This window comes from Sminthopsis crassicaudata, chromosome 1 (genome assembly GCF_048593235.1).
Source record: "Sminthopsis crassicaudata isolate SCR6 chromosome 1, ASM4859323v1, whole genome shotgun sequence".
NCBI classification, from domain to species: Eukaryota; Metazoa; Chordata; class Mammalia; order Dasyuromorphia; family Dasyuridae; genus Sminthopsis; species Sminthopsis crassicaudata.
Window position 1 is genome coordinate 385108402 of NC_133617.1, and position 26921 is coordinate 385135322.

General features: G+C 36.1%; 1 protein-coding gene across 1 annotated transcript in view; it reads right to left on the bottom strand.

Annotated features, from left to right (window-relative positions):
- Positions 1-24700, bottom strand: part of CCBE1 (collagen and calcium binding EGF domains 1) — a 312338-nt gene extending 287638 nt beyond the window's left edge. Inside the window, exons 1-2 of the mRNA XM_074279468.1 lie at positions 24065-24700; positions 23343-23423 (exon numbers count right to left, since the gene is read on the bottom strand). Of these exons, the coding sequence (XP_074135569.1) occupies positions 23343-23423; positions 24065-24222 (239 nt within the window). The 5' untranslated portion in view covers positions 24223-24700. The remainder of the gene's footprint in view (positions 1-23342; positions 23424-24064) is intronic.
- Between the last annotated feature and the right edge of the window lie 2221 nt (positions 24701-26921).

Genomic DNA, 26921 nt, shown 5'->3' on the forward strand with positions numbered 1-26921 from the left:
TTCCCTCATCATGAGTGCACCATAGTGTTTTCCTCTTGATCTCCCTTCTGTGCAAAGCCATTTCTACCCTGAAGTAATTTGATCTATTTCAACCAACCCAGTCTATTTCCCTACAATAGAATGCTGTTTCTTAAAAACAGAATGGATTAATAGATTGGTATAGGGATGTACTGGAATGTTGTCATAATGTAAGAAATGACAAGTATGAAGAGTACATACAAAGAACCATGAAAAGACATAAGAAATGATGCAGAATGAACTGCACTATGACTATGGGATGTAATGTTCTGTTATCTCTAAATCGTGAATCATTCTTTTGGGGCAGGTTTCTTGGGGAGCTTCTTGAGGCAGCCTTCCTTTCAGATCAGTATTGTGTCCTTCAAAGTCTTGCATCTTTTCCTGTAAGAATCTCTCCAGCCAGCTTCAATCTCTAGCTTCCTCTGAATCCAAAGCCTCCAGCCAGCAAGAAGGTAGACGTGGGAATGAATCAGACTCCGCCTCCCAGAGTGGGATTGTGGGCTTCTGTATGCTTGGCCCTGAGAGTTTCTTGCTTATATGGTGCACACTGAGTATACACCAATCATTTCATCACTAGGAAACCATTATTTATTGTAGGATTAAATCAATGCTAAACTAGATTTAATCATTGTCTCCTCAATTCCACTCAGTACCTTGTTTCAAGTTCTGGCCAATAACATCTCCTTGTAGGATCAAATCAATTGTCTCTATTCATTCCAGTGACTTAGTACCTTGTAAGGATCCTAACAATGGGAAACATAGCAACAATAACAAAAAACAAAATTGGAGAGTTAATAGAGTTAATAGACCTAGAATCAAGAAGACCTGAGTCCAAAATCTGCTTCAGACATTATTTGTATGACTTCAGGCAAGTCAGTCTCAGTTTCCTCATCTTTAAAATGGGGATAATGTTAGCACTAGTCAGGGTTTCTGTGAAGATGAAAAAATATTTATAAAGCACTTTGCAGACCTTAAAGCACCATATAAATATTAGCTATTATTATCATATATCATCAAGAACCATCAAAAAAAGAGATGGATTACTGTACTTCTCATGGAATTGTAGTAGTAAAAATAAAGGAGATCTTGTATCTCATGTGATTGGTTATTAGAAAAAAATAATTGTCAAAAAGTTCAATATATAATAAATATTTTAAGCAAAACTTCTTAAGATAACAAAAAACTGCAACAACGTTTGTCAAGTCAACAAGCATCTATTAAATACCTACTATGTGCCACGCACTTGCCATTTTGACAACCGCTTTATTTGGCTATGATTATGTTTTACAGCTAAAACTGAAATTTCACTTTGCTCCTGAAAATATTTTAGGATTGTTTCGTTGTGTATAAGCAGCAGGAAAATATGTGGCATTCTTCTTAAGAAAAAAAAAACAACAAAACAAAACAAAACAAAGCCAAAAAACACCCTGACCTCTGCATGACAGGGAACATTACACACAAATCCAGCAGTGTTTATAGAACTAAGTTAATTTAGATGCCTTAAATCAGGCTCTTCCTAGGTTAAAGTTTTCCATACCTCTCACTAGACAAAGAAAAAGGATTAAATGAACATTTGTTTGCTTTGCAGCAGTTATTGTCAACAAAGAACAAAACCAATTTTTAGGAAGGGAATTCAGTGTTGAGGTTAGAATGAATCAGTTTATCATCTAACGGTTTTTAAAGATCTGCTGTATGCAAAACATTTTGTGGACATTCAGGAAAGATTCCAAATCCATATGGGACTTAAAAATCTTTTTTAATTAAATTAAATGACATTTAGTATTATCAGACATTAGTTGAGCAGCAACAAACTAATCTAAATAAGTATATAATGGTAAGACCACCACTGAATATAGATGGAGTCAGAAGGCCTGGATTCAAATCCTGGTTTTCTCATTTACATTGTAGGCTTAAGCAAATGAATGCAAACTGGAAACAATTTCTCCATTTGTAAAATTAAGTCTTTATACTAGATTATGTCAGTCCTATCTAGCTCTCTATCACATGATTTCTTTTGCGAAAGCTTAGAGGTTATGCTGAATGATATAGTATCTAAAGGACCAGGACAATGGAAACAGTGTAGGAACTCTATGAATCAATAGACTGTCACCCAGAGCATCATAATGAACTAGGAATATATGTGGCTCCAGCTTGATTAGCTTTACTCTGCTGTAGGGGATTCCAATGATGATAATTTCCTGCCATATAGATGATGGAGATGATGATGATGATGACGACAATGACGACGACTATGAAAGAACCACCTAATTCTAGGTACAATTTATTGACAAATAAAATCTCAAACCTCTCAAAAGGGAAGATATGCTGAGAGAATTATGAATGAAGCCCAAATTGCAACCTTTTTATGAGGTTCAAATGAGCTATGTGTAAAACATCTTGCAAATTTGGTGGTGGTAACTATTACAAGGACTGGTTACTATTATTATTATTATAATTCATTAGAAGTAAACAAGAGAGGGAAAATAAAAATCAAGGGGAACAAGAGAAGAGAAAATAAACATCTATCTAGTGCCAATGATGTGCCAGGCACTGTACTAAGCAGTTTTACAATAATTATCTCATTTGATCCTCATAACAACCCTTCAAAGTAAGTGAGGAAAATAAGGTGAAGTGACTTGGCACACAGCTAATAAGCACCTGCAGCCAGATTTCAACCCAGATCTTCCTGACTCCAATCCCTTCATTTATTACACACCTAATTGCCTTAACAATGATGTCAGGACAAAGATACACGGAGAATAAGTAATATGTCACAGAATTTGAGAATTATAAGGGATTATGGAAGCTGTCTAGTTTAACTCATAAAAGAAATTTTCATAACCTTGTACTTAAAAAGTGATTTCCAGGGGGCAGCCAGGTGGCCCAGTGGATAGAGCACCAGCCCTGAAGTCAAGAGGACCAGAGTCCAAATCTGATCTCAGACACTTAATACTTCCTGGCTGTGTGACCCTGAGCAAGTCACTTAACCCCAATTGCCTAAAAAAAAAAAAAAAAAAAAAAAAAAGTGATTTCCAGCCTCTGCTAGGACACTTCCAAAGTGGGGAAGTTGCAAGTAGAACCCCATTACCTTTCTAACTAGTTCATTTTACTTTTGATTAGGTCTAACAATTAGGAAATGTATTCATGAGATTAACCTAAATTGGCTTCTTCAAAACAAGGAGGGCCCAAATGAGCTTATATAGCACAAATCTGTAGTCAGCAGCACGTGAGTAATAATGAAAGCAATGAATACCTCCTCTCCTCCTCCTCCTCCTCCTCTTTCTCTTCTTTACCCTCTTTTTCTCTTTCTTTTCTCCTTTCCCCTCACCTCCACATATGTCCAAGCAGAAATCATTGTCTTCCCTTCTTCACCCAAGCCCTCCTTCTTCCTAACTTTCCATGATTGTTCCTAATTCCTATTTCACCATCCTCCCAATCACATGGGCTCACAATCACCCTTGACTCCTAACTTTCACCCCTGCCCCATTTCCAATGTGCTATCAAGGTCTGTCAATTCTACCTTCATAGCATCTTTCCTCTGACACTACCATCATCACTTCATTCATGAATACTACAGTAGCCTACTGAATGGTTTTCCTGTCTCAAGTCTCTCCCTATTCCATTTCATCCATCACTCAGCTATCAAAATCATCTTCCTAAAGTTCAAATATGATGTTGTCACTCCCCTATTTAATAAACTCCAGAGGTTTCCTATTAACTTCAAGATCAAATACCCTTTCTGACATTTAAACCCTTTCATAACCTGAATCCTCACTACCTTTTTAGTCTTCTCACGCCTTCTCTTTATATGATCCAGTGATACTAACCTCCTTATTATTGCTTGAATGGTCCTATATATCCTGATTCCAGGCACTTTTTACTGATTGTCCCCTGTGTCTGGAACTCTCTTCTCATCACCACATCTGGATTTCTTCAAGTCTCAACTAAAACCATCTTTTCCACAAGAAGCCTTTCCAATTCCCCTTAATCTTAGTGCCTTCCCTCTAAGATTATGTACAATCCATCTTGTTTTTACCTTGTTTGTACATAATATATTTACATGTTATCTATTCCCTTGAGAATAGGAACCATTTTTCTTTTTTGTCTTTCTTTGGAAAGCACAGTGCCTGGTAAAAAATAATAAATATTTATTGACTTTTTACTTGACAAACACACATTATGCTAAAGATGAATGTTTTCTTCTATACCAATAGTCATGTAATTTCTTATATACAGCCATGGCAAAAAGAATACCTTAGTTTTGCATTTCTGGTAAGAGATTGCTCTAGCTATAGGACATTGCCAACACTAACACAGCTATTTAAAACTGGAGGCTATGCACCACTAATTTTTATAGAGAGAAGACTTTCTCCTACACTTCAATATTTTCCTTTGGTCTTCACGTTTTCCTTTAGTCTAACATATTTAACTTACATAATGAGCTTATTCATTGCACAACACTCCCTTATTATAATCAAATTATTCCTTTCCCAGCTTTTCTTTTCTTGTCTGTTTCAGAACTGCAAGGTCCAGTGTCCTTTATATTATTTCCACATCACTTGGAATAGACAAAGAAATTTTTGGCATGTCTTTCCTATTGATTTTTTTTTTACAATTAATGAAATGAAAGTGGTATCACTTCCAAATCTGTACTCTTCTAAATCAGATGAAAACTTTTTTATCCATTTAGATGGATGGGAAATTTATTGAAGAATATGGAATAAAATACTAACCTACTAGATACTCAATTTTCATTAATTCACTAAACCTACATAACAATTTTAACATGAAGATTTAGGAGATAGAACCTGATATGTGAAGCCATTTTCCACTAGTTTGTTTCAGTACAATATCAACAATATTGTCTTAAACAAGGGAGACACACTTCTTTTAGACCATGGGTTCTTAATGTGGGATTCATACAAGGGTTCACTGGAGTCAACTCATCAAGTTTTGAATGTGAGCATTTATACCTCAGAAATTGACTAATGCTACAAATAAGAGCCTGATTTGTTAATTATTTTTGATAGTCTAGACTTAAGAAAGTGATAGTTTTAAGTTTAATATACAATAACATTTTCTCTATGTCATGTGTACATTTTATTTGCAGAGAGCTTATTATAAAAACATTTACTAGTCTATCCTGCCCCCAAGGACATATTTCAAAAGGTCCAGAGATTTAGATGGGGGGAAATTACATCTCAATTTTCACAAACTTCTAGCTGAAATTTAGCTTTCACTCCAATTATTCAAATAATAATAATTTATTTAAAGAAGGGGTCCTTGGGCTTCACCAAACTATCAAAGGGGTCCAGCATACAACAAAAATGGAAGACCTTTATCTTCCCCCTAAATTTGTTTCCATTCTTGAATCTTGTTCCAATTTGAACATATAGTATGACACATTGGAAAGAACATTGCACTAACACTTGATGGATCTGGATTCAATTCCTGGCTCTGTTACTAATTGTGTGATCTTGGGTGAGTCACTCCAATCTCCCTAAAGCTCTTTCCTCATCCATAATGAGGTACTTGGAATACATGAATTCTAAGAACCCTTCCAGCTTTGATATTATATAACTACAACATTTGTTTAAAAAGTATAATCTTTCTTTAGCAACAAAAAGAAGCTTCAATGTCTCACACTCTGGTCCAAGAATTATGTCTGGAAATAATATTGTCTTGAGAAACTTCCTGACTTTGAGAGAAAACAAAGTCACCTTTTCTTATCTTTCAATAAGAATTGAGTAGAATGGAGTACAACTATGTACAATGAGTAATATAGTTCAGTGGAGAGAACATTGCATAAGGAGCCAGAGGGTCTGGGTTCAAATACAGGTTCTGCTATTTACCTCTGAACCTCAGTTTTCTCAACTGTAAAATTAGGGGATCTGACAGAGCTTCTAAGATCTCATTGAATTTCAATTTATATTCTCATGAATTAAAATTAATAACAGTTCACTTCTCTCTGGACTCTATTTTGTCTAAAACAACACCAACTAAGAAGCAAAGGCACCAGCAGAAATTCTGTTTTCTCTTTTGAAGTAACAACCACAGTCTGGATAAGACATAACTTGGGTTAAGACTCAGGTAAAGGAAAGGAGGTCAATCAGTAGGGAAAAGAAAGGAGTCAAGATGCCAACTAATGTATTGCCCATTAATATAAATGAAAACTAAAATAGAAGCTCTTCTTTGTAACAATGAGACTGCTATCTGCCCGGGGAAAAAAGAAATCTGAATGATTCAAAAATAAAAACATGAACCCTTTCTCTCAAGTCTATAATAATTTTAGCTAATTAATATAAGTGATCCCTTTTTTATGCTTTACTTGACACATGTAAGACACAAAATAACTTATATAAGACTGTCTCTCAAAGCCCTGTGTTCTCTGAAAAGAACTTTACATGAGTATCCTTGAATGTCTGTTCCCTACTGGTGTATACTCTTACCACAGATACTTCGTGTACTTGTAGGACAGTGCTACCTGGCTTATTGGGGGAATGTTATATTGTTATTTTTCTTCCTATAACATTCTTTAAATGCCTTTGCTTTGACCTAGTTATGTTCTTTGGTTGGCTATTGACAGTAAACACATTGGCAGGAGCTTTAGGAGGGAATGCTGATTGCAGAATATGAACCAAAATGTAGCTTGAACCTGGAGTAACCATTCTCTAGGGAACTCACTCTGAGAATTGGAGTGAGGGTGCTGCCCAGGTACAAAACTAACACTAATGTAGCCCTTATCACAGCAAAAATAAAGAAGAATACAATTAACAAAGGACAGTTTTCATGCATTTTTCAGATGAAGAATTCAAAGCTATCTATCTATAATCATATGAAAAAATGCTCAAAATCAGTATTGACTAGAGAAATGCAAATTAAAGCAACTCTGAAGTATCACCTCATCTATCAGATTGGCTAATATGACAGAAAAAGAAAATAATATGTGTTAGAGAGGATGTTATGTTAAATATGATGTTATGTTAATATGCTAGTGAATGTTTAAAAATTGTCTTAATATATGGAGTTGTGAACTGATCCAACCACTCTGGGGTGTAATTGGAACTATATTCAAAGGGCTATCTACAGTGCCTTTTGATTCAGCAGTGTCTCTATTGGGTCTGTATCCAAAAGAGCTCACAAAAGGGGAAGAGGATGCATATGTGCAAAAATATTTGTGACAGCCCTTTTTGTAGTGGCAAGGAACTGGAAACTGAATGGATGACCATCAATTGGGGAATTATTAAAGAAGTTATGGTATAGGAAGATTATGGAATATTATTGTTCTATAAGAAAAAAAAAAACGATCAGCAGATGATTTCAGAAAGGTCTGGAGAGATTTACACGAACTGATGCTAAGTGAGTAGAACCAAGAGAACATTGTGCACAGCAACAGCAAGATTATATAATGATCAATTCTGATAGATTTGGCTCTTTTCAACAATGAGGTGATTCAGGCAAATTCCAATAGATGTGTATTGGAGAGAGCAATCTGTGCCCAGAGAGAGGTCTGTGGGGAGTGAATGTGGATCACAACGTAGCATTTTCACCTTTTTGTGGTTGCTATTGTTTCCTAGATTGTTTTATTTCTCTCATTTTTTCCCCTTGTGAGCCGATTTTTCTTGTGTAGAATGATCAATGTGGAAATATATTTAGAATTGCACATGTGTAACCTCTATTGGATTACTTGCTGTCAAAATTTGGAACACAGGGCCTTTGCAAGGGTGAATGTTGAAAATTATCTTTGTGTGTATTTTGAAAAATAAAAAGCTATTATAAAAATTGTCTTTGTGTGTAATTGGAAGATATAAAATAATATTTTTTTAAAAAAGAAATAATAAAGAGAAACATTCCTAGCAAGGATAAAATAGCAGAGATAATTAAAAAGGAAGCATTTCCATATACACCGAGAGAAACATTGCTCAAAGAGTAGCTTTTGTCTACAATATAAATAAATTCAAGAAGATATACACATGTTGGAATGTAAACTGATAATAAATATTAGTAAACACCAAACAAAGAATACCAAGTTCATGTTGACATGAAATGAGATGTTATATTAAACAGAATGAAAGTGGGGGGGAGTTTTTCATTGGCTGTGGCATTTTTCCTCATAAAAAAATTTCACTTCCTTTCAATGACTCCCTAAGAATAGAAATGGATACTTTTCTTTCTAGTAGTGGGAGGTCTCTATAAGACTATGGCTTTTTTGCCAAGGGGAGGAAATTGATGGTTCACACTCTGCTCTCCCTACTATGTGGAACAACAGATCTTCAAAGAAAGCAACAGAAATAAAAGCAAGCAGGAGGGAGGGGGGAGAGGAGAGCAGCACTTAAAACATCTGCATCATGACATGGTGCCTCTAATTCCACAGCAACAGAGGAGACGATTTACAAAAGCTCCCTGCTCCCATTTCTCTATGCTTTGGGGGATATCACAAATCTTTTTTTAAGGATAATTTGGACAAGAAAAATTATTATTGAGGAGCTTAGGAGGTGACCAGATCCTGCTCAATAGCTACAGGCATGGCTAAGCATCAGTCAGGCTAAAAAAAGTTTGTTTCTCCTTTTCCTCTCCCTCATCCCCATTCCACACCCAGAGGCAAAGTCTTTTTCAGGATTTCTTAGCCTCACAATTTATGATGTTATTCCTTATGTAAAACAATTCTTGTGCTACAGGCTTAAGTCCATTTCCCATTGTTCTATGTTGCATAAATCTCAATAAATGCCTTTACTTGATTTGGTGATGGCCTGAGTCCTGAATTCTTTTAGTTGACACTGTGAAACACTCCAACAGTAACAGCAACCTCAAAGGGTTGTTGTGATGTCAAATGTGGTAAATGTACCTTGTGTACAAGTACTTTGAAAATCTTAAAATTAGATAGGTATCTATACATATGTGAGTAAATATATATTCAAATGAAATTTTATTATTCATTTCATTTTTCCCACCTTTTTTAAATGGGGTTCAAATAGAGCAAGTCCAAGTTTCTTGCATTTGTTCTTTTTTTTTATCTCATGTAAATGCAGTCCATTGTGCAGGTGGTTAAATTGATTATTATTCCTAATGTAATAGTTTTCTTCACAAAGTTTGGGCTGGCTGCCAAAAAATACTGCCACACCAATCAAGTAGTTCATATAACCTAGTAGAAAAAGTTAGAGCTTCTCCACAAAGGTTTCTTTCTCTAGCAATGCAAGCCTACCATAAACTTTGACTTGTTTTTGTCAGTACAAACAAGTTTCTTCTAGAAGTCAAGTCCACCTGACCACAAGAAATGTTTTAAGCATCTCTGTGTGTCTGGTCAGGCAAAGGTGAATAAAGATACTCAATATGAAGAACTCTCTGGGGCTTGATGATTTAGGACAGATATCACTGTCAACAATGGGATAAAGAAGATACAGACAATCAAATGCTCAAGAGAGCTTTGAACTAAACCAGTGAATGTTCATCCCAGAGCTGTGTCATCACCAAGGAGATAAGCATATGTTCTGCCATTTTGAAAAGGACAATTTTTAAAAATTATTGTTTTCCAGACAAGGAAGCCTTGTAGAAGTAAGATATGGTGAGCTTCTTCAATTAAAAGAAGGAAATCTGAAACAAGGATGGAGTTCATTTTTAACTCTTTTCAAATGTTTTTCTTTTTTATTAACCATCAATAAAAACAAATGTTTCAATAAACAAAGAACATTAAATTGTACATGGAACTATGAACTTACAGTATATATTTTTACAGTATGTATTAATTTAAAGTTGACAGTGACAAAATTATCCTGTTTGATTAGATAAGCATTCTTTGTATTTTTAAAAATGTTTTATTCATGTTCTTTTCTCCTTTTTTGTAAGTATCAATATCTACTATAATCACTCTATTACTATCCTCTAACTCACCTTTTCACCTCAGCTTCTATTTATAGAAGGCCTTACTTTTAACAAGAATAATCAAGCAAAATAAAACAATATAACAGCTGTATTTGAAAACATCTGTCTTATTCTAGATTTATAAAACCCATCCTTTCACTGCCAAGCAGTGGGGGGAAAGGGGGAGGGGGGAGGGAGGTCATAATCCCTTCTACTCTCCTAATCATAATTTCAAAGTTCTGAATGTTTTCATGATTATTTCCTAACATTATTATGGATATTGTGTAAATTGTTCTCCTGTTTCTAATCACTTCATTCTGCATCAGCTCATAAATATCTTTCTAAAATTATCCTAATCCATCGTATTCATCATTTCTTTTTTATTTTTGAAAGGCAATTGGGGTTAGGTGATTTACCCAGAGTCACACAGCTACTAAGTATCAAGTTTCTGAGATCAGATTTGAAATCAGATCCTCCTGACTCCAGGGCTGGTATTCTATCCATTCTGCCATCTAACTCTCAAATATTCAACATTTATAATAGAGCAACAATATTCCATCATGTTCATTTATTTAGGCAATACCCAAATGATGGGTACTCACTTTGTTTATAGTTAAGTTACAGCAAAAAGTACTGCTATAAATATCTTTGTACTTATCGGTCCTTTACCTGTGTCTTTGATCAATAGGAAGGGTGTTTTGGAATAGTCTAAGTCCTGAGAGAAAGCTTAGAGAAGTGAAATAATCAGACCTCAGAAGTACTGAACAAACTTTGCATTGAGCAAAGTCTTTTGGACTATTCATTCTTCTTGTTAAAAATCTTTTCAATCTTAGAAATTCAGAGAAATACAAAAAAACTTACATGAACTAGTGAAGAGTAAACAAAATTAAAAGATTAATATCCACAGTGACTACAATTATGTAAACAACAACAACAACAAAAAAAAGAACATTTAAAGTAAACTACACTCTCATTGTAATGCTTATCTTGAACCTGGAGAACACAAGATGAAGCACACTCTTTTCTCCTTTCAGGAGAGTAGTCGGAAACTATGAGTACAGACATAGGCATTCATTGTCAGATGTACTTACAATATTTTTTGGTTTTAGATTTGTTTGTTGTCTGTTTGTTTTTTCATTAAAAATGAAAGGTACATAATGGGCAATTGGGCTGGAACTTATTGTAATGTTCTAAAAAGATATCAATAATGCTTTTTCTTTAAAGTCTTTAATCCAGCTTCTAAGCTCAAAGTAACCTTTTCAATCCCTTTCTATATTGGAAAGTATAAAGACAATTATAATATTAAGTACTTGGGTTTCATTATTTAACAAAAAGTCAGAGTGAGCAATTTCTACCTACCAGCAATAGAAAGAGCAATAGCTTTTTAGAGAATTTGGGGTTTGAATCCCAGATCTTCCTAAATAACTGTGCGACCTCTGATAAGTCATCAGAGACCTCATTATCCTCATCCATAAACTGAGTAGGCTGGGCTATATAACTTCCAAGGTCATTTCTCATTCTAAAACTAGAGTTGTAATTTGCCTTCTTTTTGTTCAAAAAAAATTTTTGATGTCATACTCAAGATCTATCCTTACAATGAAAACAGTAACACTTTTCCTTCATTCATAATATTATCTGCCTCTCTTCTACTTACAATCACTGCTATACCACTTTGAAAATGAGCTTGAAATCGTGGGGGGGGGGGTGTTTATACACATATACATATATGCATATATTTATAGAGATTGATTTGTTACTCAATGGTAAATATAAGTTCTGAGGCAAAATTATATAATCATAAATCAAATATATTTTTTTGTATAGCACAGATTTTATTCAGGAGATTTGTGTTCAATGAGAGTTGAAGAGTTTGTTGCAAAATTTTTGGTAGGGGCAGAACAGTGTAGAGGGAATACCTTAGGAGGGGAGCCACTGCTTGCCTAGATTTTCATAGTATATCTAGGAAAAAAAGCATGTATTTTTGTTTGAAGTTGGCAAGAAAAGTAACAACATAATTATATAATACAGAGCTTTTTAAACTACTATCAATCCCCCCCTTTTTTAAATCTGACCTCAAATATATAAGTATACAAATCAAATATATACTTATAATAAATCATAATTTTATGACCCCCACATTCAGTTACATGACTCCAAATGGGATTGAAACCCAGAGTTTAAGAAACTTTGCTATAAAGCAAGTATTTCATTATATGTCATTGAGCTCACATTTACAACTGGGAAGAAAGTTCTCATAGTCCTCAAAGAGATCAATAAAGAGGGAAAAGACCCACATATACAGAAAATATTTATAACAGCTCTTTAATGGAATCAAAGAATTAGAAACTAAGGAGGGGGTATTAGGAAATCATTGAACAAATTATGATATTTAATAGAATTTAATGGAATACTATTTAGCAGTAAGAAATCATGAAGATACTTTCAAAGGAACCTGATAAAATGTGTATGAAGTGATGTAAATTGAAATGAGCAGAACCAGGAAACTATTTACACAATAATAACAATATTGTGAAAGACAAAACTTTGATAGATTTAAAAATCTGACCAATGGATTCCAGATGAACTGTTACCCATCTTCTGACAGAGATGATAGATTAAAGGTACAGAACGAGGCATATTTTTTTAATCATAGTAATGTGGGAGTTTGTTTTACAAACTAATTCAAATGCATTTTTATTAGAAGGGTTATGTTTTTCTTCTTTCTTTTAAATGGGAGAGAGGCAATGCAACTGGGAAGAAAATTCCCATAGTCCCCAAAGAGATCAAAGAAAGAAGAAAAGGACATATTTATATATATATATATATATATAAATTCAAGTGCCTTCCATCTATTATATATTTCCTCTTTTATCCTATATATACATATATTTTTGTATTATTTGTATATATTTTGCTTTTTATCACTCCCATTAGATGTGATTTGGGGACAGGGAACTATCTTTTGGCCCTTTTTTATCCCCAGTATTTAATATAGTGTCTGGCACATGGTAAACACTTAAAATATATTTGTTGTGTTTTATTACTTCCAGGCAATGTCAATGTTCCTGCCTCTAGTATTTTAGAGAAGGTCTTGGATTTGGGGTCACCAGAGACTTGCCTCTAACACTTGCTATCTGTGTGACCATGGGTAAGTCTTAACCTCTTAAAGCCTCAGTCTCCTTATCTGTAAAAGAAAAATAGTAATACCTGAAGTGTCTACCTCACTACTTATGGTGAGGCCCAAATGAAATGATGATGCTTTAGAGTATTCTGTAGTACCTAAAAATGCTAAATATATAAACTAAATATATAAGCTAAATATAAATATATATATATAAGCTAATATAAATAAATATAAGCTAAATTTATAAAAATAAATAAAAATATATATAAATATATAAATACTATATTTATTTTCTAACTTGTTGGGAAACTATATAATATATTGTTAAAGTGTTAAGTAAATTAAGAACAAATAGGCTCTGAGTGACTTAGGTTTGGGATATTCAGCCATGAAAAAGGTAAATGAGCTTTTATAAATTTGACCCTAACACTTAACAGAGAAACCTCAAGGCCAATCATCAAAATTACAGATAGTTTTTCTTGCTTCTGATTATCACCTTCATCTAAAATGAAAATTATTATACCAAAACACAGCCAAAGAAATGGAATTGTTTCAGGAAGAACTGCAGCATGTATGTTGTCTTTTTTTTTTTGCCCAATTTATTTTCCCCAATTATATGTAAAAACTATTTTAGTACTTGGGTTGTTTTTTTTTAATTTTATGTTCCAAATTCTCTTCTTCCCTCTCTCCTCTTCCCCCTCCCTGATTCAGTAAACAATTTAATAGTTTATATAAATGCAATCAACATGCATGCTGTCTTGTAAGAATCTATTTTCCTTGGCTGACTTTTTAAAATTCTCCCCCTGAATTCTTTTAGTCAGAAATGAAATTTTCTTGCATTGAATTCTGAAGTCTGACACAAATTTCTTTGCGCCTGAGTTAGCTCCTGGTACATTCTTTGGTAATGATCTTGCTCCCAAAGTAGGATGCCTTTTAGTGTGCAACCTGAGCTTGGTTGCGACACTTCTCATATTTGAGGAAAGCAACTGCTACTTTAAGTTACAATTTTTTAATCACAAGATAATAACTTATTTCCTCAAATGAGATGATTCTGTGAAATAAAATATAAACACATATGATGTGAGCAGTCTAGAATGGCAATTCCATATGAATCTGCAGAGAAGTGAATATCAATAGAATTCAGGCTCTCCACCTAAATGTATTCTGGTACAATTTTGGGGGTCTCCACACTAGAGAAATGTTACCAAAGAGAAAAGTGGAAGGACAGAATATGAACATTCCTCCCAGATTACAGCTCTAGTTTATATTCGTAATCTACAAAATCTACAAAAATGCAAAGTGTTCAACAATCACTGTCACTGGGAACAGTCTCAATTCAAATCAATTAAGGCAAAAACAAAAAAAAAAGGGCTGTGTCTCTAAGTCCAATAGTTCTGTTAGGGATCCCTTTTATCATTCAACCCAAGTTCAAGGTTGTTCCCTGCCTTACTTCCTCCTTCCCCCTTCCCATTCTAGTCAAGGCATTCTTCTGTATTCTACAATAAACATTCATTCCTTCTCTGTGTGTATGTGTCTGTCTTCTCTGTTTCTGTCCATCTCTGTGTCTTTTTGTATTTCTCTCCCTTTCTATCTGTGTGACTGTGTGGTGAGGGTGTTTGTCTCTCTTTCCTCCTCCTCTCTCTACCTTCCTCTCTCTGTTTCTCTGTCTCTCTATGTGTGTCTCTCTGTGTCTTTCTGTCTCGGTCTGTGTCTCTGTGTCTCTGTGTGTCTCTCTTTTTCTTTCTGTTTGTCTGTCTCTCTGTGTGTCTCTGTCTTTGTGTGTGTCTCTGTCCCTGTGTGTCTGTCTGTCTCTGTGTATCTCTCTGTCCCTGTGTGTACTTTTCAGTCTCTGTGTCTGACTGTCTTTCTCCTATTTATGTAGGGCATGTCCCATACAATAACTTCCACAGTGGATGATTATCAGTAGGAGTCTTAAAGGATTGCCTAGGGCACTGAGAGGTTAAGTGTCTAGCAGAGTCAGACAGGATTTAAATCCAAATCTTTTCACCTCTAAGAATGGCCTTTTATCTACTTCACCAAGTTGCCTTCAAAGAATGGCCTTACTTTTACTGCATCTCCTATTTCCCTTGCTCATATGAAAAATATTACTTGCCTTTACTCCTTTATATCTGCCTATTTCCATCAATACTTTTCCTTCCCATCCACATATCTCGCTCATTTCTTGTCAGAAATATGCTGGTCTTGTTTTAAGAAACTAAGTAGCCTCTGCAGCTACATGGGTTGTTCAAAAAAGTCAGTGAACAAAAGTAATCACACATAGTATAATCATTTTCTGTGTAACTTTGGATCTAGTCAGGCTTGGATGGTGACTCTGGACCAGCTGTCCAGTCTTCCTTGAAAAGAGCTGCTGTCCAGAACACATGGCTCTCATACAATATAAGCATAAAAAAATCTCCACTCCAGTGATGTCCCTAACCTACTAATATCTAAATAGCCCTGGCTGTTCCTACTGCCTAATCTTGAGAGTCCACCTGAGCCTGAGCAACAGGAAAAGCTCAACTGGACTTACCAAAAGGCAAATGCAGGTACCTATGCTTTGACATGCAGAACATTCGCGCTGTTACTATGCTCCTATCAATAACAAGAATATTTTGTATACAAAAGATTTTCCATTTTTCCAAGTGTTTTTATATACATTATCTCCTTAGTGCTCAAAGAAAATCTGAAAGAAAAAAAGTGCATCTTAGGAGCCACTATCTCCATTTCTATCACTTCAACATGATCACTATGGAAGCAGCTGAGGATTACATAAGATCAAGGTCCATTCTTTATTTTTCAGGGACTGTTGCAGACAGAATTCATCATCTATTAACTCTATGTTGCTAAGCTTTATGATCATGGAAGGGGAAGGGAATAAGCATTTATTAAGCAATTATTATATGTTAAACATTGTATTACGCACTTTAGAAATATTCCATTTGATCCTCACAATAAGCCTGAAAAGTAGGTGCTATTTATTACCCTTATTTTACAGTTGAGGAATATAAGAATGACAGATAATAAGGTCACACAGTTAGTAAATGTCAGAAACCAGACTTGAATTTGAGTTTTCTTGACTCCAGTTTCAGTATTTCTATCCACTGCACCACATAGTTACCTAAGTTACTGATAATTGACAACTCCTTTGATGAACATGCAACTTTCTTTTTTGTCTCTATTCATACTAATAATCAAAGCTGTTATTATATCTTTCGAAGAATCTCATATGACTTAATTAATGAATGGGAGATGTCATAACGGAAAAGAGACTAAAATGATATTTTGATTTATCAAAAACTTTGTGGGATCTTTTCGATTTTCTAACTACAAAAATGCAATCTGCTATAGAATATAATTAATTAATACTATTCAGTCTTCTTCTGTAGACTTTTCCTATTTACTGTTCTTCTTATTGGCAGCTGAGTTACTCAGCCCAGACCTAGACTTGAAGATCCCATAGAGAATCACTATTAGACAAGAGCTATTCAGAGAAGAGAAACCTAGTAGCTAAACCACCAATGTGTGGCACACATGTTATAGAAATAATACCAGGAAATATTACAAGTTGGTCTTAAAGGCATTATCCTTGACTAAAGGAATTTTGTATAAATCAATTGAAATTCTTTCTGATGTTTTAAAGGTTCTAAATGGCTTCATGGAAAAGTAAGGACTGAGAGCTTGGCAAAAGTGGGACTGCAGATGTTACAGCTGTTTGCTTTTTTTTCTTGAAACAAAAACAAAAATGGAACAAAGATCTCTGCCTATTTTATGAATTCTTAGCCATGCCCATTATCGAAGGCAGACACTTAATATACCAGGTTCTGCCCGAGCAGGGATGTTGACAAAATTTGAAAAGGTAGAGTGCTAAGTATCAGTGAAGTGGTAGCTATGGAGCAAAATATAAACATTCCCTAAAGAAGAAATTGCCTTCAGATTTTTTTAATAACCTTGACTATCCCTAGTAGGTAGCCCTTCTCTTGTATATATGTTTCATTGGTGATAATTGTAAAAAAAAAAAAAAAAAAAAAGTCACTTACTTTAGAGACTTTTAGAATTGGCAACTGGATACCATCCCAAAGGGCCTATTGGCAAGAGGCTGTCCTTTGTGGAGTTGCTCCATACTGACTTGTTTGCAATAACTTCCTATTTTTTCGTGGAGAATGAGTGTAAATTGATACTTACCTTGCCTCTCACCAACAGGCCCCCAACTGCTAACTCCAAACAACTGGGTTCAATTGAAAAGGCTAGAGTTAGGCTGCCACCTCTCCCTTTTAACTGTGATCCCCTTCTTCAAAGTCAGCATTAGCACAATTATCAGGTGACCGTGAACAATTACAATTATGGTTCAGCTATGAATTCAGCACATTCTCTTTAAGGGAAGTTATCATTCTTTTCAATCAAATTGACTGAAATCTTTTTCTCCTGCCAGAACCCAGCACCTGCAACACATTAGTGACTCAAGTTAAACAGGTCTAGTTGTGAACCAGTGAGAACAAGAGCAGCTGTCCCACTGTGGAATGGTCAATCTCTCCTGTTTTTAAAAAGCTTTCCTGTCTCTGAACTAGGAAAAGATGGATATTTGGCATCCATCACTAATTTGGATGCTCAAAATGCATCTTAGTCAAGAGTCATCCTAAGCTTCTCTATCATTAGTACAAAAATGACAGCTTGGTGTCTAGTACAGTAAGCCACCATGTATAGAATAACGCATAGGGGATGTGAAAAGACTTCTTTGCCAAAATTTTAAAAGGTACAGTAGTACAGTAGCTAGAGCACTGGGCCTAAAGCCAGGAAGGCTTGAATTCAAATACATTATTAGTTTATTAATTGTGTTATCCTGGGCAAGCCTCAGTTTCCTCAACTATAAAATGAGTTGGAGAAGGAAATGGTAAATCCCCCCAGTATCTTTACCAAGGAAATTAAAAATGGGATGACAAAGAGTCGTATGTGACTAAAATGACCAAATATTAACAAAAGATAGTCCCAATGAATTAGAAATTACTTTATTGGTATGTGTTACTACTGTAAGCGGGTATATTTTTAATCATTATACAGGGGAATCATTTAAACATTTAAAATAAGTCATCCCAATCAAAAAAGAAAAGAAAACTGGGCTCCCAATTCCCAAGAGAATACAAGAGTTTATGTGATATTCTCATAAAAATGTTTACTTGAAACTTAAAAGTCCCAGTAGCTTATTTAGTTAAAAATGTCAGAAGCCAACTGAAAGCACCAGTTTAACTTAAAAAATAATAACAATAAGAAAATTTAACATAGAAAAAAAATGAAAAGAAAAAGCCCCCTATAAAACCTTTAATTTAGGCTACAAAAGTAAAAATACAGAAAAATAAGGTTCTAGAAAAGCCTTTAATGGCCACAAAATAAGTAATATCATAGTATACTCATCTGCTTGTTCTGACTTTTTATAGAGCCCATATAAACCACACGCTAAACGTTCTTACTCTTTTTGTGTCATTACATCCCTTACACAGTCTACTGAAACTTATGCACCCATTCTCAGAATAACATTTTAAATACATAAAATAGAGTACAAAAAAGGAATACAAAAGAATACAATTAATTATACTGAAATGCAGTTATCAACATATTAAGCCAAAAACAAGTTCATGTAGCCTAGATTAAAAATCCTTGCCATAAAGAAATTAGAAATTAAGTGGATCAATTGAGGAATAGTTGAAATAAGATATGATATATGAATGTAATAGAATACTATTGTTCTATGAGAAATAATGAGCAGTCTGACTTCAGAAAAGCCTGGAAAGACTTACATGAATTGATGCTGATCACAATGAGTAAAACCAGGAGAACATTGTACTCAGTAACAACAAGATTAGGTGACGATCAACTGTAATAGATTTGGCTCAACAGTTGAATTGGAGTCAGATATCATTGAAACAACTAAATAGTAACAATTTGGTAATTCAAGCCAATTCAAATAGATTTGGGATGGAAAATGCCAATCACATTCAGAAATCAAATCAAAGCATAGTATTTTCACCTTTTTGTTTGTCTGTTATTCTTTCTTATGTTTTTTCCCCTTTTGGTCTAATTTTTTGCACAACATGATAAGCATGGAAATATGCTTAAAAGGATTTCACATATTTAACCTATAAACCTATAAAAATATATCCCTGCTATCTTGGGAAGGGAAAAGGAAAAGAGTGGAGAGAAAAAGTGGGAACAAAAGTCTTACAAAAATGAACATTGGAAACTATTTTTATATTTGGAAAAACAAAATACTATTGAGAAAAAATGTTAAGAAATTTCTGCCATATGCCAAGTCATGTCTTCATATGTATTATACAACCAAGTCAGAACCCTTAATGTTTGCAATTTTGAGCATTATATGTTTGTTTAATCTGATTTACTCATTTGTTCAACAAATATTTATCGAGGTGTATACTAATTATTATGGGAGGTACTATAGTGATAAAGAATAATTAGAAGGTTCAGGACAGGTTCTGTCCTTGAGGAGCTTAGAATAGAATAAAATGTGTATTTTATTTAGGACATTTAGGACTGCTGCTCAAAGGGAAAGTGGAAAATAAAAGAAGAGAGGAGTCTATATAATATAAGAAACAACTATTTGGATAGGTTTCACGTTCATTCTACAACAAGAAGTTTGTAAAACTTTATAAGAGGTATGAATTGTTCAGTGAGGAAAGTATGGGATTTGGAGACAAAAGATTAGTGTTGTAATTCTTTTTAATTTTCATGCACATTAATTTTTTTAAATATACATTTCTTTATGAATCATGTTGGGAGAGAAAAATCAGAACAAAAGGGAAAAACCACAAAAGAAAAAAAAAAGGGGAGGGGGGGAAGTGAAAATAGCATGTCTTGATTTACATTCATTCTCCATAGCTCTCTGTCTGGATGCAGATGGCATGGTTATAATTCTGGCCTTCACAGTTAAATAAAGTTAAATAAAGGCATTTAAATTCTTTGAGTTTTAATTTCTTCATTCTTAAGATGAAGTATTCCCAACTACCTATATTTCAGAATTATATGGAAAGTGCTACCTTAAAGCACAATATAAATATGAGCAAGTATTATTACCTAACCATACTAGAAGGGCAGCTAAGTGGCACAATGGTAGAGTAATAGGCCTGAAGTTGAGTTCATGTTCCTGAGTTCAAATCTGACCTCACATACTTGCTGACCATAGGCAAGTCACTTAAATCTGCCTCATTTCTCATCTATAAGAATATGGCAAACCATTCCAGTGTCTTTGCCAATAAAACTCAAAATGGGATCATGAAGAACCGGACATGACTGAAATGAACAACAATAAAAATCTGTAATAACTACTGTGTAACTATCCACCCAGTGATTCTTGCTGGTTTATGCAGGCAAAATGAGGAACTAAGGGAAAGGAAGCAGGATTTGGAGAAGTAGGATATGGGGAGAAGGCAAGGAAAAAAGAGAACTAATTTATAGACTTTTTAAAAAGCAAGGACTCTTGGTAGTAAAAGTTTTGTGAACTAGTAAACATTTGTCATAGTCCTGTGGCTAGGAAACAATGCTCTAAAACTGGTCCATACACTCAGTAGATTTTAACCTATTCTCTATTAAAAGAAGTAAAATTTTATCATAAAGTAAAGCTCACAACAACTTCAAAAGAGTCACAGGATGTTAACTTTGGAAGGGACCTGAATAATTGTCCACTCTGATTTCCTTATTTTCCAAATGAGGAAACTGAGATATGGAAAGGATTTATATAAAATTCTCATACTTGCATTCAAAACTCTTTCCCAAAATCGCTTTGAGTAAATAGTAAGATTCCCTCTGCACAGTGGTGCTGCCCATATTTAAAGTTACTTTAAGCATAACTAAGGGAAGAAAGTGTTTAGTTATCACTGAATCTTGCTGCTTAGCCTAATATGGTACAATGATTTTTTTTCTTTCATTTTCAGAGGTCTCTAGACTCTGCTAAGACCCTTTCCAAAAACACCATGAGTTGCATTCTATGTAAATTCCTGATCCATAGGACCAATATAAAGACATTGTCCACAAACCCAAACCAAGCCCTTTTATGTAGTACTTTAAAGTTTGCAAAGAGCATTTTACATATGTCATCTCATTGGATCCTCACAACAACCCTGTGGAGTAAATGCTATGCTTATTCCCATTTTACAGATGAAAAAACTGAGACAGAAGTTATAATTTGTCTGGGGTCATATAGCTACTAAATGTCTCAGACAAGTTTTCCAGACTCCAAATTCAATACTCTTTCAAACGTACCAGCTTTTAAAAAGCAGTTCATTTTAGACACTTTTAGTCAAAATCAAATTTGAATATCTGACTCTAAGGCAGACATTATTAGTCTTTGTCGTATCATTGACCCCTTTGTCAGTCTGATAAAGATTATGGACCTGTACTCCAAAGAATGTATTTAAACGGATAAAATAAAATGTTTTAGATTACAAAAGAAATCAATCCTGCTGGAAGAGTTGCCAAAATATTTTGTGAAAACAAGTTCATGCACCTCTAGTTATAAAACCATTGCCTTAGAATTATATGTAAAAAAAAGTTGTGAAATAGAAGGGGGGGGATTAATTACAGCATGACCATGAAACAAAGATGGGGATGCCCTCATTCTCAATAAGGAAAGATGGACTATACTAAATAGAAAATCCTTCAGCATATCCAAAAATATTCCTATTACTATGAGATACTCTAGATGACATTCTCAAAACAGAGCTCCTCTTCTATATCTTTCAATTGTCCTTACTCTTTAAAAATATTAAGTTGTCAAGGGATAAAGAGTACAAAATATTGACATATTGTCAGGTAGAGCCTTGTTACTCTGATAAGGAGAGTTCAATGATGAGAAGGAAGCATATCTGAAAATTACTAATATTCAAAAATGTAAACAAAAAAATGGGACAAGAATCTAATAGAGAATCAAAGACCAGATAGAAGATACCCATACCCTGTTACTCTAAGCTAAATTGCCATTCTGTTTGCTTCAGATTTGAGAAACTTGAAAATCTCCTTCCTTCCACATCACTTTAATGTTTCCACACTTTGTCTCCTAATTGAAGTTCCTCAAGGACAGGGGCTGTATCTACTATGTCTTCTTTTCTAACCCAATACCTAACATAGTTATCTGCATTTATTTAGTATATTAGGCACTCAATAAATGGTTGGTGACCCTTGTTTAGTCTTTTCATGAAGAAAAAAAATTCTCCTTCATGGTCACTGTCTTGCTAAGTATTCTTTATCCTCTTTTTTCCCCCAATAAAAAGCATCCATGGGGCTAATCTTCTGGTAGGGGGAGAGGGCGAGAAGCAGTATTTTCCACTCCCAAAAGGCTGCAGAATGTAGATGTTCAGATTCTAATTCTTCAGCTTGCATATGGTAGATTTCAAAGCAATCTGCTGCTCATCAAACCTCTCATTTCAGCATGAGAATGCTGAATTACGCTAGATTCTCCAAATCAAAGTAATTTTCTTTCTCTTCCGCTAGCAGCAGCTCCGGGGACACATAAGAGAGAATTCCTTTGGTCCAGTTCAATCAAAAGCCTCCTAACAAAAAAGTCTAATCAACGAGACCCTGCTCAGTCTTGCTTTTGCAGACTCGGCTTTTTCTATTCCCAAGACCCTAAACAGAGACATCCTTCCCCTCAACCTTTCTAGTCAATGAACTGCTTCTAGTCTTGCTGTTTCAACAATCCTGAAGTTTTCCAGATTCATCCAACACACACAGCAACCCCTGGTCTTGTCGCTCCCCACCCCCAACACGCACACTCCGTCCCACCCCATCACCTTGAATGCAGAGGCAGAGACAGCGAACGAGGCTGTCCCAGCGGGGGAGAGGGTCAAGAGACAGCCAAGTGCCTACTATTTTCCCTTTGTTGATTTAGGATTTTTCAAAACAAAACAGCAAATGCTCAAGCAGTCATTCATCTTCCCCATATCCCAGTGTTTACATTCAAAGCCCAAATCAACTTTATTTCATAAACTTTCAACTTTCTACTCCTTCCCCCCCGACTTCGGCCCCCACCTCTAGTACACACAAATATTCGGGACAGGGATAAACACTGCTGGGATCTCGGGAGGCGCTAGCCCCAGTGGTCCAATTTGCGGCTTAACTCGGGCTCCCACCCCGCCCCCTAACTCAGATAAACACAACAGGAAACTTCTCACGGAGGTGAGCTCACAACCCACAGTTTACTTATACCGAGCGACACACAAAACAACCGCAAAGTCCCGGGTCTCTCCCCCTCACTTCCAGCCCCAAATCTCCTTTACCTCTTCCCTCCTCAGTAACTTCGCATACTTTAATCTGTGAAAGTCTCTTGCGAGCGCAGTCTTACCTAAAACATGTGGCGAGCTCGCCCGAAGGTTTTAGACAAGGATACTTGGTGGTCGCTATCTTGTTCTCGGAACAGACCTCTCTGGAAGAAAGTCGGAAAGAAAATCCTGCTTTAATCAGAACCTGCAGATTCTCAGGCAACCTCCGTGTGCGGAGGAGTGAGGGCAAACTAGGAGGACCCCCTGTACCTATGGGGCTGCAGTTCACAGAATTTCGAATAGAAAGGGACCTTAGAGGTAACCTAATCCGATCCTCTAGTTTTACGGATGGAGAAATCACAGGATCTTATTCTACGGTCAGGAACGGAGACTGTGGAAAGAGCTTTGGATTTGGTTCTCGGAGGTCTCTCTGCTATCTACCTGGGCAAGTGCTTTATCTGGAAAATGAGGGGGGTTGAACTAAGGTCCTTTCCAGATCTAAATCTTTGGTTGTATGCACCAGCGCGCGGAAAAAAGCGCGAGCTGGATTTGAATGGGTATGAGGTCTGCCTCCCAGGCGCAGAGGGAATGCAGACACAGCAGCAGAGCACATTCAGAATCGGGGTGCTGGGCGCACGATCCGCACCCATGCCTCCAGGGAGCTCAGGCTAGGACTGCCCGGGAGCGGGTTCGGAGCCGGGCACTGCCCTGACCGCCACCGGTGATGGAAGCTGCTCGCTTTGGCTGTCTAGGCTCTTCTTGGGGGTTCAGCAGTCCCAGCTTGGGAGGCAAGGGCAGGGCTCACCTGTCACTGTCCTCAAACTCTTCTCTGTAGGTCAAGGTGTGTCCCAGCGCCAGGAGGAGAAGCAGGGGGCCCAGGCTTCTGCCCAGCTGTCTCTTCGCCCCTCCTCTCCCACTTGGTGGAGGAGGCGACAGCGGCGGCGGCGGTAGCGGCAGCACCATCGGGCAAACTCTCGGGCAGTTCCCCCTCGGCGCCCAGGCTCTCGCTCTTTCTCTCTCCCTCCTTGCAGCCTCCTCTTTTCTCCTCCTCTTTTTTTTCTTCTCCTCCTTTTCCTCCTCTCCCTCCGGCAGGGGGCGCGGGAGAGCAGGGGTGTTTGCACCACCTGCCCGGAGAGCCCGGGGGTCAGAACAGGAGCCGGGCTTAGGAAAGGAGGCTGCGGGGAGGAAAAGAAAGGCAGAATTAGGGGCTTGATCGTGCCCCGCCCGGTGCAACCTGGACCTGGGATGGGAACTTCGTACAGCTGGAGCGTCTTTCCCAGGACTTCGGTCTTGAGTGACAGATTGACCTGAGTTCAGGGCTGAGTCCGTTTCTTTCCCTCTCTCCCTAGCTGAGAAAGGGGAGGGAAAGGAAAGGAAAGAAGAGTAAGGGAGAGAAAGTGGGTGTCAGTGTTTTGTATTGGGATGGCATAGACAACCAGGAATAATGATGATGGAGGAGGAGGAGGAGGAGGAGGAGGAGGAGGAGGAGGAGGAGGAGGAGGAGGAGGAGGAGGAGGAGGAGGAGGAGGAGGAGGAGGAGGAGGAGGAGGAGGAGGAGGAGGAGGAGGAGGAGGAGGAGGAGGAGGAGGAAAAAAGAGAGGGTTAATGAGCCTCCTCCCTGTTGTCAATTTCTAATAACGAGATCCAGAATATTTTCCTTTCCCAAATTGAGGAGGCAACGGAGCTTCTTCATTCTATCTTCATTCCTATTTCTTTTGAGTGAGATATTTTTGCCAATTCTTTTGTAATGAATGATAGATTTATATCACTCATCACTCAGAATCGCTGAAAAGGAATTAGGACTCATTAGGCTTTTTCTTGGAATCTAAATTCCTCTTGCAGAATTTCTCAGTTCTGCGCCCTAGATAGGTTTGGATATAAACTGTTTGGTCTCTTAGAAAAGAGGATCAAAGAACAAGAAACATTACTGTTACCTAATGCTATGGATTATTTTATGCCATTGTTATGTATAACATTATGATATTAAAAAAAAAACTTCTAAAACAGTGTTATCAATAATGATAGTGGTGATTAATCACCTATCTAATTTGGAAAGCTAATGTGTTGACAATTAACTCTTGCCTTTAACATCTCCAAATTTTGTTTAGGGTTGTTCACACCTGTTGAAGAGATGATCCTATCCAGCAAAAACTAGGACCAAGGAAGGTTTGGAAACAAGTTAAGAATTAGATGTTTAATTTCAAACTATGATTCACCTGCTACCAACTGCATCACAGGGTAGTGACCCAGGGTAAGTTATTATACAGAAGATTAATATCCAGGATAATTCAGAAAAAAAAATTTTGGTTAAGTTATAATTACTAATTTTATATAACTATAAAGATAATATTTTTCATCTGTGTCCGGCCTATACTTTTCATGTTGTATTGTTGTAAATCTTAAAACACCCAAGTAATGGGTGAATCAAAGGGCAATAATGAGATTCAGAGAGTAAAAATAGCATGCATAAAGTACTTTACAAACCTTAAAATGCTATATGAATTTCAGTTAACATTATTAGGAATAACATTTTCATGAATAAAAAAAGGCCAGAGCTTCTTAAACTGTGGATGGCAACTCAAATCTTATAACTGAACATGGAGATCAAAAATTATTATTTATTATCAGTAAATGTTTGATTTGAATATCTATTTTATAAAGCTATATACTTTGAGTCATGTACAGATTTCTTGGGCAAAAAGTTTAGAAGAAGAAACATAAGGGTAATATCCAAGAAATATATACTCAGGAAAAGGAAGTGCATCAGTTATGGAACAAGAATAAAGGGTAGACAGCCTGACTGTTATACTGGTACCCTTGACATGTAAAACCAATAAAAAGGCCTTCAGCATGTTGGATATGGGAGAACACAATCATGAGATTTCTGAGCTTGAGAAAGAAAGAAATCACAATATGTTCAAAGAGAGGGAATACCCAACTCAAGTTAACTCAACATGCATTCATGAAGTACCTACTATGTGCCAGGCCCTGTGCTATGTATTGAGGCTATAAAGAAAAGGAGAAAAAAAACCCAATTCCTGTTCTCAAGGAGTTCCCAGTCTAATGAGAAAGACAACATGCAAATAGGAATGTATAAATAAAATATAGACATATTGAACTGGATACAATCTCAGAAGGAAAGCACTAAGATTAAAGAGGATTAACAAAACCTTCTTGCAGAAGATGGGACTTGAAAGATATCAGGAGCATGGAGGTAGAGATGAGGAGGAAAATACATCCAATAATGAGAGACAGCCAGAGAAAATGAAAGGAGCTGGGATTAGGCTATCCTGTCTGAAGAATTATAAAGGAGTCACATTAATGAGGTGGCAAATCCATTAAAGTTTAGAGTATTTTACTTCTTAAAAGATTTACACATTTAATTTTCTCACATTTCAATTTGCAGGAACTACCTTCTTAAGAATGTAAGGAAAGTGTATTGTTTTCACTTTACAGATAAGAAAACTGAGGCTTGGATCGGTTAAATAATTTATGGTCACCAAGATTGCTATTGGCAGAGGTCTGTCACCTCTTAATTCAGTCTCTTTCCACAGCCTTCCACGTGACTGTTAATTAGAATACCAAAATATGCTGAGCACTAAAACTGAGCATGATTAAATAGTTTTTTAATAATATTTTGAAAGCCATTTCAAGATTTTATA